General features: G+C 46.4%; 1 protein-coding gene and 1 non-coding gene across 20 annotated transcripts in view; one reads left to right on the top strand and one right to left on the bottom strand.

Annotated features, from left to right (window-relative positions):
• Positions 1 to 14866, bottom strand: part of LOC112204612 (uncharacterized) — a 229242-nt gene that overhangs the window by 91961 nt on the left and 122415 nt on the right. For 3 of the 19 annotated variants that reach the window (XR_010146944.1, XR_010146953.1, XR_008537430.2), the window contains one exon: positions 2455 to 3011. The exons of the other annotated variants lie outside the window; for them this stretch is intronic. This is a non-coding gene — a transcript (uncharacterized LOC112204612). Of the gene's footprint in view, positions 1 to 2454; positions 3012 to 14866 lie in introns of those variants that run through there. 19 annotated transcript variants of the gene reach the window in all.
• Positions 1 to 14866, top strand: part of LOC744093 (NUT family member 2A) — a 77743-nt gene that overhangs the window by 42745 nt on the left and 20132 nt on the right. The window contains 3 exon segments of the mRNA XM_063781928.1: positions 11150 to 11427; positions 11621 to 11993; positions 12506 to 14866. Of these exon segments, the coding sequence (XP_063637998.1) occupies positions 14626 to 14866 (241 nt within the window). The 5' untranslated portion in view covers positions 11150 to 11427; positions 11621 to 11993; positions 12506 to 14625.

Below are 14866 nucleotides of genomic sequence, written 5' to 3'. Positions count from 1 at the left end.
ACACCCACGATATACTCACAGATCCAAATACACACATGGCCGTATACTCCCAAATACAAACATACACAAGCCTCCATCTTGAAAACTATAAATATTCTGTCCATATCCTCAGGTTACATACATGTAGTGGTAACACCCAAATACACCCAGCCATCTCTCTGCCTCCAAATTCTTCACACCAAAAATGTACACCTAAATTCTCATCTAGACACCGTGAGCATAAAGTCCTCTACTCTGAATACATACAAATCCAACACACAAAGCATTAAAACATAGAACATTACCTGCCTTTTCAAATGTATGCACACATATTCACAATATCTCACAGTACCGTCAAAATACACAAAACCACCCCCAGCACGCAAATACACACACACCATTCAAATAGGAACACATAACTATCCAGTACCCTCAGAATAAACCCAAAACCCACTATGCTTCTGTAATATACTAAAAACTCACCCATATTCCCCTAAAAACACATTTCTGACACCACTGAATACTTAACCTACCTACATAAATATATATCTTATATAACACATATACATGACACAGAATACAAATACCCAAAACAGATACAAATCTCCAAAATGTGTTAGTATAAAAATATCCCACACCTGCCAATGCCTGCCTTGTCACACACCAGCCTTCACACACCTAAACACACTCCCTCATCAACTCCCCATACTCCTTAGTGAAATATAAACACAGCAATGGAACATGTTCTGAATGTATACACAATGGGGCAGATGTATCACTATGAAGAGTATTCATGGTCCTTCTCTGTGGTGTCTCTGTCTGAGAGATTATACATCCCTAGTCTGTTTAACTCGAGTATGGCCACATGACTTGTTATGGCAAATGAAATGTGAGCAGAAATGCCATGTATGACTCTGAGCAGAAGTCCTTCTAGTCCTGTCCCAAATGAGGCTGCTCCATCCATCTGGATCCAAGACACAGGACCAGTAACTGATCAAAGCCAACCAATGGAGGACACATAACATACATGAGAAACCTACCTTGTTGGAAGTCACTGAGATGCAGAATTATTTTCTTACATCAGATAATCTGAGATATTTTGATGGATGCATACCCCACCCACAAAAACATAAATACCACACTGCACACACACACACATACACGTCCTCTCAAAACTCCCCAAATATGCATCCTCAATCATCTACAGTTAGAAATACACATCTACAACCTTCCATGATCCAAATAAATGCACAGACACACCAACTCCCAATCTCCAAATGCATATATTAGACACTCCAACCTTCTCAGGCCAGCTGCATAAAACCTGCAGAAGCTATGAATTCACACATGCCTCATCCCACCAGAATTCAACACATACTTCACATAACCTTACCCTCCTTCAAATACATATACATGCTCCCTACACATACTCTGAATATCCACATAAACTACCCACAGTCCAGAACACATATAATCCAAAAGAATCCTCACATTATACACAAAACTCCAACTCTACCACAAACATATGTGGTGGTTTTCCTTCCTAATACATATACAGCCCCTCAAACTCCCTAAATTCATACATACAAACTCTAACTTTGTATGCACAAAGACACACTACCCTAAACATACAGACCTCCACCTCCTACAATCCTGAACACACAGACACATGCATTTGTCTTACACCCTCAGACTACAAATGAAGAAATGGATTCAAGCTGAACAGAGGCAGACTGTGGTTGATGCAGGCATCAGCCACCTAGATCCCTCCTCGATGAATGACTTGTTTCACCATTTGCTGGGAATACTGTTGGAAGATAGACTTGGCTCTCAGGCCCTCCCAGGGTTGCTTCAGCTATGGAGAGCACCCGTGCTGAGTTCTCTCCACTTTCTGGGGAAGCTTCATATCCAGTGGCTAATCCAAGCAGGTGTAAAGCGGCTGACTAAGGACAGTTCTATTGAGACATTTTAGTCCAACAGCAGCATATGGGGTCAGGTGAGACTGTTTGGGGGCCTGAGTCATAGTTTAACTTCTCCTTCAATGCAACTATGCTCCCTTTTTTCACTTTTTAAAAAGCAAAACATTATACTCATAAATCCTCAGGGACTGAACTAAGGGCACCCAACCCGGGACCACATTCTTTGATTCCTTCTTTCAATGATTATTTTATTTTTTTTTTATTTTTTTATTTTTTTTGAGACAGAGTCTCGCTCTGTCACCCAGGCTGGAGCACAGTGGCGCAATCTCGGCTCACTGCAAGCTCCGCCTCCTGGGTTCAAGCCATTCCCCTGCCTCAGCCTCCTGAGTAGCTGGGACTACAGGCACCCACCACCACGCCCAGCTACTTTTTTGTATTTTTAGTAGAGACAGGGTTTCACCATGTTAGCCAGGATGGTCTCAGTCTCCTGACCTTGTGATCTGCCCACCTCGGCCCCCCAAAGTGCTGGGATTACAGGCATGAGCCACCACCCCCGGCCCATTCAATGATTATTTATTAAGCATCAACAAATACAATGATGACTACTCTCTTATGGAGACTATACCCCATGGAAGTAAACAGATAATAAATAAATATACTATGAATACAAACACGTACACACAGTTTCCTGGAGATGTTCAGTCAGCAATTAGATTAAGCAACTGAGGCTCTGTAGAGACAAGTGAGGGGCTAAAAATATAGATTTGAGGAAAAATGCAAAGGAGAGAGTACATTCCCTCATATAAAATTGTTTCTCCTGGTGAGGTTTCCTGCAATTTTGGCACGAGGCATGCATTCGTTTTCAGGTCTATCGGTTATTTACTGTGGTAATACTGTAGATCGGCAGATTACTGCAGAATCCAATGGACTGAAGCCATAAGCATTCACATCAGGCCTCTGAGGGTCAGTGATTTGGCTTGGCTCTGCTGGGTGGTCCTTCTGCTCCAGTCTGTTCTGCCGTTCTTTGTTGCCTCCTTGGTACAGACACTGTAATGGGTGCCCCAGAGGATTCTAAGGTGAATAGGTCAGCTCCCTGTGTCTGAGGTTTAAATCCTGTAGGAGCAGAGGTTTCCAGCATTAATTTTGCTACAAGACAGAGGTTGAAGTTGGGGATTTAGGGGCAAGAGCAGGGAGCCCATGCTCCCCTGGGGCCATCAGAAGAGGGGGCTCTGAGTGTGGATGGGAGGGGGCCTATACTAGGGAAATGGGCAGTTATGTTCCGTAGGGACTAGTAATCACATTAGCTAACAGTTATGCCATATGCACCTACAGTACAGCCTTCACTGCTCCAAGCACTTTACGCGTATGAATGCCAATCTTTATAACCCTGTGGAGTTAGCACTATTATCCTCATTTTACAAATAAGTAAGCTGAGGCTCAGAGATGTTAAAATACTTGCCCAAGGTCACAAAGGTCAGGTATACACTGGGGCTTCTGGGATTTGAGCCAGCAGTCTGGCTCCAGAGCCTGTACCCTTGACCTGACCATGGCTGCCCCTTGAGAAACTTCCCTGCCACTGGGGGAGTGCTGAGTGCAGAGAAGACATTTCATACAGGAAGTGACATTTCAGTTACATCTTCTGGCAATGAAGCTCCCCCTAAAATGAGGGGTCCTCATGGGGGAGGATCACCCAACCACAGCCCTTTCCAGTGCCCACTGTCAGCACAGCAGCTGTGTCCTTGCTGGTAGAACACCCCGTCTCCCACCACCTGCTTCCCATGCTGGGCCTGGGCTTGTCCCTCCTGGGATACCTCCAGCTACATTTGCCTCCACCTCTCATTAGGAACCTGGGGTGACTCCCAAGAGAAGGCCCTGGTCTCCTTAAATATCCCAATTCTAACCTGCAGACACCATGGACATATGTATTACTCAAAGGATGGTTGAATAAAGTCTTGATCTGCAAGAAGGACATAGACCACTGAGCCCCAAGCTGACATTCCCCCAGTGTTCCCTACTTACAGCCCCAGGAAATGGGTCTGGGCAAGGAAGGAGAGGCTGGGGACTCTTGTGTGTAGAGGGGCTTCATATGCGCTGACATGCCCCCTCCACCTCTTTGTGCAGTCAAAGCCTGCCTCCCACTCCATTCCCGACCCCCAGCTCTCCCTGCTCTGTTCCTAGTGTCTGCCTGGCTGGCCCATTCTGCCTTCCCTGGTCAGCCCATTCTGCCTTTCCTGGTCTTGCCCGCTGAGTCTCCTTCCTTTGACCCCAGGCTCCTGCAGTGGGCATCAGAACAGCCTCCTTTGAAGGGGCAGTTCCTCAGTGGCCTCACTGTTTCCTTCTGAGTGTTCTCAGACCCACTGCTGTGTCACTATAGGGCACCAGGGCCCAGTGAGGACTGAGATGGGGACATATCCTTTTTCCTGTCAGCTCCTGGGAAACAGAACAGTCAGAGGCTTCTAAGGGGCTGGACAGAGGGGCCACTCAGCACACAGCTGAGGATATCTTCTGTTCATAGAGAGAAGTGGGTGGTGCAGGATACATTTCATGACATACACTCCTCAAAAATATTGAGCCCAGAACAAATGGCTCAGGCCGACCTCAGCGATTCTAGCAATTGCCATTCATGCAACCTGCATGGGAGATTTTCTGTGCTGATTCAAGACCAAGAGACACATATACTTCTCCCCTAAAACTCAGGATCCATGACTACCCATTTCAAAACAAAGAAATCCAAGAAGATCTACCTGGTATACATTACAGTGCATTTTTTTAAGACATATATTATAAAAGCAGACAGAGCTCCATTCTGCCAACAAAACACAATACAACTAGTGCAACATACCCTCATTATGTTAGGGCAGGACATGAGGGGGCAGCAAGAACCACCAGGAATCCATTTGTACCACAGGGAAGTGGCTATTAGAACATTAAAGGAAGTGATGTTGGCACATTTTATTGGCAAGAGGATTCACCACGAGGAAGAAAAGGCCAGAAGGCGACTCCCAGTAAGGAGCAAGGCCCACAAATCCTCGGGTGAGTCTGAGGGAGGAGGTGGTGGCTGTGGGGTCAGCAGGTGGACACCTCCATCACGTGGCTCCCTCTGCTGGGCTTGTGCCCCCATGTGCAATAGAGAAACTAATGGAAGGTTGAGTCACCCAATCAGAAACATGAAGCTGGCCAGGGGTAATGGCTCACACCTGTAATCCCAGCACTTTGGGAGGCTGAGGCAGGTGGATCACCTGAGGTTAGGAGTTCGAGACCAGCCTGGCCAACATGGCAAAACCCCATCTTTACTAAAAATACAAAATTAGCTGGGCTTGGTGGTGCATGCCTGTAATCCCAGCTACTCCCGAGGCTGACGCAGGAGAATGGCTTAGAACCCGGGAGGCGGAGTTTGCAGTGAGCCGAGATCGTGCCACTGCACTCCAGCCTGGGCAACACAGGGAGACTCTGTCTCAAAAAAAAAAAAAAAAAGAAAGAAAAGAAAAGAAAAGAAAAGAAAAGAAACATGAAGCTGAAGCTGAGATGCACTTGCCACTCCAGGGGCATCCTGAGCCTTTGGAAAGAACCCGTCGACAGGGTTCTCAGAAACATCAGAGCCACATTTTCTCAGGGGGGCTTCCCTGTCTCTCCAGAACCCAGCTCCCAGCACCCCTCAGGACAAAGCCTGCCCAGCTCTGCCCGTGTCACTTCACTGACCCCCGCCCCTGCCAGGCTTCTCCCACACCTGCAGGGCCAGCACCCAACATGCTGAGAGAATGGGGACCCAGAACCAGATGAATACATCAGGGGAAACCAAATCCATTCTCTCTTGGGGTCCTGAGCCTCCCAGTGACAGAAGATCCAGGAGATGCGAGTGGGAGGTCGCCCTAACAGGATCTAACATCATGCTCCAGATTGCTGAAGGAACACAGATCGGTGCCTCCTCTCATTGACTCTACCCTCCTCACTCCTTAGCACCAGGCCTGGCTGTACATCCCTGCCAAGGTGCAACTAAGACCTTCACCTGCAGCTCAGGGGTGCCCCAGACAGGAGCACAAGAGGAGGCTCATCCCCACCCACAACCCAGGCCGGAGCGAATCTGGCTGCCCAGGCTCTGTGTCTGGCTTCTGCCCCAGGACCTGAGCCCGTGTAAACTCAGGCTTCCTTGGCCGGCCCTCCCCAGGCCCAGGTTCTAAAGGTGTGCTCCCCACCACTTCCTTGTTGCTCCTCCACTTTGTCCCTAGAATTACAGCCCAGCTCTAGGTGGGACTGTGAAGCTCTGCCCAATGCTTTCCAAGAGAAGTCAGATTCAGGCCCTTGTGCCTGAAGACTCCTTGTGAAGACTAGATGACACCTTCTCCAAGAGCAGCTAAGGAATCACCTTGGCTCCTCAGGCTGAGTATACATTTTCTGTACAGAACTTCAGGAAGAAATGGTCAACATTCATTCCTCACTTCACCAGAGAAAGAAGAAAATGTCACGTGCCTTTGATTCCCTCTTTTTACCAAGACTCCAGTTAGATAAAACTCCTAACACAGAAACCAACACATATTCTCAACACTGGGTACCTGCTGGAGGTCCTGCCTTAGCCCCGAAGCCTCAGGTTTCCATGGGGACAGGTTGGTTGAGAACTGGTGGCCCAGCTCTCAGCCTGACACCCAACAGTATCCCCACCCAGGAGGCAGATGGTAGTGCAGGCACAGGTTCTGCAGGCTTTAATCTCATGGAACGTATGTTAGAGGGTGTCCTCGTCACTCGCCATGCCCCAGAGGAATCAGCAGGGACATCGGGACTGAGAGAAGACATGGCACATCTGACCTCCTGTCCTGGAAACCCCACATCTTTCTGACTGTGCCGATCACACGGACAATATCTAGAAAAGTTCTGCTCTGCACAGTGTTCTGTCTACCAGGCCCACCCATCTGAGGACCCAGATGCTAGGAACACACAGATACTGAAGGAGCAACCACCTGCCTAAGGTGCAGGTACCCCTGCATCCATCTGTAGGAGGAAGAGCAAGAAACTACCATTTATATGGATTCTTTGGCCCTAAGAATGAACCAACTATTTAGGAGTAACACAGTGATGCAGAATGACCAGGGAGGGTCATTCTCAACCATGCTCCCTGGTCATTCTGCATCACTACAATACACATAGAATCCCCAGAATACACACCTATTAAAGCCTCAATATTCTTGCTTCATACAAACATTTGCTTACAGATCCTGAACACACACACCGCCCCCCGCCCCCCCAGTGGTGTGTTGCTAACTGCTTAATAAAATTCTCTCCAGGGGGAAATAGGAAAGCCTAGAATTGTGATGCTTAAGTGGTGTAAATATCTCAGCATGACTAATTTTAAACTACCAACCTAACGCCACTGAACACAGAGATGAGAAGAGATGTGCTGTGCCCAGTGGCTACCCCAAGCCAGTACAAGCCAGCTCCAGCACAGCCACATCCTTTCATAGGAATATGTGTACACAATCTACCTGCACCCTGAGTAGGACCCACAACTCTCACCCCAAATATAAAAACAAAACCAAACGATGTACCTCCAGAACACAACCTCCTCATATATCCTGAACAGACACACACAACTGAGATAGGATAGAGTGGCCATAGCCTCCATTAAAGGAGAACAAACTTGCTAAACACATGAAGAGAACAAACCATCCGACAGTGCACAAGGAGGTCCTGCAGTAAGGAGGTGGAAAAGAAGAAGGGGAAATACCTAAATTCGCACAAGTGCGAAAACCCATGATTAGTGTCCCTGGGTTGACCAGTGCTCACTATAACAGTGAAAAACACACCCTTGGGTAGAGATTTAAGATGTTAATGATTCACCTGATATAGGCACTAGCATGTGCAGCAATAGCGCATGCACGTCCAGAGAACAGTCCAGAGAGTGCTTAACAGTGACACCCCTTCCCACCCCTTCATGAATAGTCATGTAAGGCTCCCATAAAGGAGGTTTCCCCAGTGTCAGTCAATGCTGTCTCACCTTTGAGCAGCCCACTCTGATCGGCTGTCAGAGTGTACATTCACTTTGCAGTAACCTCTCTTGCTTACTTTTACGTTGGACTCACTCTCAAAGTAAGACTTCTTTTGTGCAGCAAAGTCAAGAACCTGAACCAGCCCACCAGCAACACAACTGCTACCTGTACCCTAAATACACAGATGGCCTGCCCAATTATTACTTAAATTTGCAGACAAAACTCTACCTGCCCCAAATGCTCACCTCACTGCTAAAACCATATATGTACATATATACGTGCCCAAATACAAACACGTACAATGAACACAGTACCCGTATATACCCATATATAGTGTGAACCCTGAAAGGGCTGATCATGAGTGGCTAACTGGGCCTAAACTCAAAATGGAGCCAAGCAGCCATTTGCTGACTGCAAGTCTCACACATTTACCCTGCTTCCTGCAAAAACCACGTACTTGTGTTACTTTGGGACTTTCACAGCTGTCTGTTCCTGTTTATGTCACCTGAATCAAGGGGTACCATTTCATCATATGGACTTAAGAAATAGACTGTGACTTGCATCAGCCAATCAGAAATAAACAAGCTTGTATCCCTCATTTGCAGAGTGAACCAGATCGGGAATCTGAGAACGAATTTCTCTGTAAAAGATAATACCTCTCTTTGTTCTTTCAGAGTGTATCTTTGTTTTGCACTGAAGGCTGGGACTCCTTGATTTGCAAACAGCTCAGCGGAATCAAATTTCTATTTTTTTCTTTTGTTTTTTTTTTAAGAAAATCCTTTTCAGTAGATTTGTTAACAGTACATAATGAAAATCCTACAGGCATAGGCTCAAAAAAAAAAAAATCACAAGGTATACAACACTTGTGTCATGCATCACCCAGAAAAAGAATCACATACAATCCCACAGCTCTAAAATACAGGAATCCATGATTCTTGAATCCAAACACAACCTACACAGCCTCTCTGTTTCCAAATACATGCACTGAACCTCCCACATCTCCCAGAATACAAAACACAGAAGCCACATAAACTCAAAATACACACAGAACCACAAACTATTTTTATCAAATACATATAAGTCCACCTCACGAACTCTGAGAACACACATACAAGTGGCAACACCAAATTCTGCGAGTATTACATTTCACAACAGACACATAGGACCACTAAGTCTTAATATACCCAAAACCCCTCATATACACACTCACAAACTACCCATGAATACACACCTCACCCTCCCAGATAAAACCCATACAATACAAAAAAAAAAAACCCACAAAAACACCAATAATACTCTAATATACGCACACAACTTTCATATACCCATGGGCACATACAAACTCACACAAATATCCCCAATCCCTGAGTGTATCAATCCCCCGAAACACTATCCAATCAATATGCTACATCTCCGGAATACAACCTCCTCACCTCATCCCCTAAACATGCCCAAACACATGTACGAACATCCTAGCATTCTCCAAAGAAATACACTTTAAATACTAACAATCCCGTATTCTATAAACAGACTTAGATAATTCATCTATCTGCTGATAAATATACACACAAACCAGTATACACACCCAAGATGCACAGAAATATCTCCAGCATATCATTTATAAATACCCATAAAAACAGTTCCCAATCCCAAATTATCCCAATCTAGTATGAACCAGCTCCCACATTGCCAAGTACTAACCAATAACCATATCACATACCTCTAATACATATAAATTCAACTCTCCCACTCTCCTGTATAAAAAGAGAACCTCATCTCTCTATCAGACACACACATACTAAATTCCCAGAATATATAACCCTAATAACCACTTACTGAAAAACACAAGCTCATAGCTCCACAAAACCTTCATCTAAACTGCCACGCCCTTGAACACACCCACAGACTCTACTCATGTAGTTGTCTACATGCCCTAAATATACCCACGATTAACTAACACGCCACAAATATGCAAATATGCCACCTCATATCCCCAAATACACATACAGTTACACAATACCTGCACATATGTAATCACACTTCCAAATGCTCACACAGAAACAACTCCTCCATCTTCCAAGACACAGAATCATATAAACTCCACCTCATAACTGCACACGTTCATCCTACCAGTCCCCCAGTAGACATGGATCTGCCCTCACACATTGAAATAGCCACACACACCCCCTGAAAATCATGAAAAGAAGCACGCATCACCATGCAACATGCCCTGAGTATACAAATGGTCTTCCTACATTTCCCAAATACATAAACCAAACAGAGCGTACATCCACAAAATACACACAAGCACTTTCTCTGTTATTGCCCATGTGCACAAGATAATTCTTCCAAATCTGCCAAACATTAGACAAATACAAATCGCCAACATTCATCTGAGAAAACACATGGAAAATACATCTTCACAACCCAAATCACAAATATATAACCCCAATTCTTCTGGTATACATATCTTACATCTCATATTCTCCAAATATAAACTCTCACTCCTACACACTCTCACAAAAACAGTTATGACCTTCATTTTTAGGGGGCGGGGAATGGAGTCTCGCTCTGTCGCCCAGGCTGGAGTGCAGTGGCACGATCTGGGCTCATTGCAACCTCCGCCTCTTGGGTTCAAGTGATTCTTCTGCCTCAGCCTCCCGAGTAGCTGGGACTACAGGGATGCACCACCACACCCAGCTAATTTTTGTATTTTTAGTAGAGACGGGGTTTCACCATGTTGGTCAGGCTGGTCTCAAATTCCTGACCTCAGGTGATCCACCTGCCTCGGCCTCCCAAAGTGCTGGGATTATAGGTGTGAGCCACCGTGCCCGGCCCAGTTATGACATTCTTTAATCTGCAGTCTCCACACAGACACCACCAACCCACACATGTGAATACATATTAGATTCTCACCAATTAAATACATATCAAATTCCAAACTAAGAATTCATATAAACATATTTTCACATACACAAAACCACCCGCACAAATCTCACACCCTCCAAAATCCAAAATAAATCTTCCTGACATTCTCAAGTACACACTAACCCAACCACCCAAGATAACACACGTGTGTGCAGTAAATTTTAGATACATGTGTAGCCTACAATTTACAAATAATATACCACTACTTTTTATTTGTAAATCCCACATAAGTAAGCGATTCTCATGGAAGCTTTTCTTGACTTTGGCCACACTCTTGCATCCACAACCAACTTGTGCTACCAAGTGAACAAACTATGACTAAAGGCCTGTTCTTCCACTTTGCAGCTGCTCCTATCAGTGACAAATCAGCGTATTAGAACATGCATGCTGGCTGATCATTCTGATCAAGTCAACAAGCTTCACAACTTACTCAATGAGGTCGTCCGTGAGAACTTCACTGTTTTACGAGGACAGGAGCTACTTCTTTGCTGAACTGCGTCACGGTTTCAACTGCTGAGGTTTTCTTCAAGCTTTTGTATTGTTTGGAATGTGAAAGGCACGGCCGAGACACACTTTGAGGTTCCCACTGCATTGTTACACCTCCCCCCTCACTTCAGGGCCAGGTGAGCAAGGGAAAGGAGCATGGCCTGGGCGTCCCGCAGGGCCCCCGCTAGGAAAGCTATGAACGCTCCCGCCTTGAGCGCAGCCACAGGCCTGCTCTGATCACAATGTGGGGTCGCCCCGCGGACACTGGTGACCAGTGGGAGCATGACCAGGAGGTGATTACCTTCTGATCACCCTTGGCTTTATTTTCAGGTAACACCAAGAAGGACGCCATGAGAGCGAAGGCCGTTGGGTAACCACCTTTTGCTCTCGCGCTGCGCGTCTCCCTGCCATGAACCGCTGCAACCGGCGCTGGGAGCGGTTGAGGGCGGCGGCCAGCCTCGCGCTGGAAGCGGTTGAGGGCGGCGGCCGGCCTCGCGCTGGAACCTCGCCCACCTCAAGGCTCGTGCGGAAGCGCATGGGGCAGGCCAGGAGCCCGCCCTAGGAGGGCCCCGCTGGAGATGTGGAAATGGAGGGACGCGGCACCTGGGCGCTTCCTGGGGCCAGACAACACCCCCTCATTGGAACCTCCATGACCGTGCCTCTGAGAAACCAGCGCGTCCGCAACGATCACTCCTAATTTTCGGTAATACAAACCTGCAGTCCATGCACTTAGGTAACACCCTTGCTGAAAGGTTTACCTTTGGAGGGTTTATCCTAAAGCAAAGTATCCTCGAATTGCATGTCTTGCATTCCCTTTGGATGGCATTGACTTCATTCCTGCTCATGCCTTTCAAAAAATAGTATGCCCTGTTTTCCTACTCAGTCTGGAGGTTCCATTAAAGAGTATTTCTGGCAAAGATTTTTAGACCTGAAAACACACTCCAAAATATACTTTCTTCTGACTCCATTCCCAGAGTTTTTCCTACCGCATTCAAATGATTTCTAGAAATGTTTTTGTTGTAGCCTTGATCAATTTCAGTCGATAAAGCAGCAGATAGTAAGGGAACAATTCCACGCTCCCCACCCCTGACTCTGCAACACAGTGCAGAATTCCAGTTGGCAATAAAAGACTAGTAGAGAAGCAACTCACTGACTTGAGTTTGTAATAGCTTCAGAAAAAACTTTAATCGTCACATCTTTTCTGCTCATTTGCAGGATTCCTATCGTCTGTCTCCACGTGATAACACTGAAGAGCCTTCACGTTGATGCAGGCCCAGGGCCTCAAGTGCAGAGACTGAGAGCTCTGCAGGACACAGCATGGAGCCGCCATTCCTCTACTGGGTGGAAGAGCATGTGTCCTCTGAACAGGGGATCCAAGCCCTGAGATGTTCTTTCTCAGGTGTCAGTGTGGCCCAGGACTTTCTGTGGGGATGCTCAGACAGCAGGGGCCGGAGGACTTTTAGCCACCACCTCCCATGGCCAGTCTTCACAAATTACCTTTGGCTAATTTGACTGTCTCTCCTCCTGGGGTCTAGGACTTCAAACATGTACAGAAGCGATTGCAGAATTAAGACAAGACACTTCCACAATATATTTTTTGTATCACTGGCTCAGAAAAAGACTCATTCAAATCCTGTATCAAAGCCACGTGTGAGAATCTTGAGAAAGCATCAGCTGACTGACTTGACAAGGGAGGAAGCAACCAAAAATTCTGCGCTTCTTCAGTATCCGAGTACGATATTTTGCTTCAACATCCCTCTTAGATGAAGTTATTGATTGAAAATCATTTAAGTTTGCCCCATGGTAAAAGATCAAGTCCTCAGAAAGATCTCCAAAGCGTTTACGGTTTGTTTTGTTTTGGTAAGTTTACCATGATTTTGCTTAAACTGCTCTCCGTTGATCTTCTCAGCTAAGATGGAGGTAGAGTTGCACAGTGGAAGAGGGCTGCATGTAAGAAGGCAGTTCTGTCTCAGAGGACAAAAGGCCTGGGAGCACCCAGACAGACAGTCACTGCATGGAGGTCACTCCCCTCCCAGTGGCCACTGTGGAGACATTTCACAGAAATGCTTGCTGGACCATTCAGGTTCAGAGTTGGGACAAAACCGAGAACTCATGGGGATATTGGACAGCAGTTAGGAAATGACCTTCTCACACAACTGGGGCAGTGGGGGAGAACCCTGGGCTTGAGACTTGCAATCCACCACTTGCCCCTGCCCCTGCCCCTGCCCCTGCAGTGTGGCCGCTGTTACATTTTCCTGCAACTCTGCCTTCTTGAGTCCAAATGTCTTCGAAAGGGGCAGATGCTTCGTAAGTGCCGACAGGGTGTGTTTCAGTGAATGTTTGCAGTGTGCACCGGTCTGGCTGAAGGCCTCTTCCCTTCCCCAACACCCTCCCATCGTGCAAAATTACCCTGCCCAGCAGGGAGTGACTTGTGTGTCTCAGAAGATTTTGTTGCTGTGCTCTGAGTTCTCACTCCTCATCTCCTTTGACCAGTTTATTCTAATACTCCCCTTGTTCACAACACAGAACATGAGTGCTCTTTCCTGTCATTTTGACACTAATAAACAGACAGTGATTCTCAGTGTGGAAATGAGAATGAAGTTTTTTTTAAAGACAGGCTACAATAATTCCCATGCAGAGAACCACATGCGATGACACTGGATTCCAAACAGCAAGAACGTATGGTGAAGATGAGGCCAACAGTGAGCTGAGAGAGGCCAGCCAGGGTGTGTTTCAGTGAAGATGAGAAACAATCAGATAACACCTGTTTCCTCCAGGAAAGAAAATGTGGCCAGGGAAAAGAGATGGGAGGAAGGCTGGTCATTGCCTCTTCCACTGTGCACAGTTTGAATTTGGAGCCAAGAAAAGTATTGCTTGGTTAAATTAAAATCATTCAAAAGATAAAACATAAACATTTAACACCAGCGCAATATGCTGGGAAACAAAATGAAAGGCTTTCTGGTCTCGGTGCTGTAGGTCACATAGCCACTCTTTCCTGGATTGAGGCTTTCCAGCAAAGGGGCTGGGACGTAAGGCTGGCCTGCTGGTGTGGACAGAGATTCCAGCAACATGCATGACCTGGGGGTACAAGGATTGCTTCCTAAACAATGATAAGCACACAGCCACCTAATAGTCTGGATCGGCTGAGACCATCCTGATTTCAAACACCCAGTCCCCTTGCCTTCCTAAGAATCCCTGTGTTTCTCAGACTGAAAATGTGTTTTGAATTTTGTTCACGAAGTGAGGCTGCTGTTGAAATTCGTCAAGACTGGGAAAGAGCCAAAGTGGGAAGGAGCATGGGTTGATTGGCACAAAAGTAGGTCTGCTGATAAAGAATGGAAGTAAAGGGGCCATCAGGTAGAAGCTTTTGCTGTGAGTCAGAAGGACAATTTAAAAGTTGCCTAAAGAGGCACACGCCATCTCTGCTGCTGCCTTCCAGTTGGAAGGGAAACTCAGGTTCTTGCCTAATGGCCGAAGCCCTTCACAGAATGTCCCCCACCCCTAACAGCTGCCCACTGCCCCTCCCCCTCTGCAGAATGTCTGGGGTCCTATGTTCCAGAAACCTGTTTACTTTCA

Source organism: Pan troglodytes, chromosome 8, assembly GCF_028858775.2.
Source record: "Pan troglodytes isolate AG18354 chromosome 8, NHGRI_mPanTro3-v2.0_pri, whole genome shotgun sequence".
Lineage (NCBI taxonomy): Eukaryota > Metazoa > Chordata > Mammalia > Primates > Hominidae > Pan > Pan troglodytes.
This window is presented reverse-complemented; position numbering and strand designations above follow the sequence as displayed.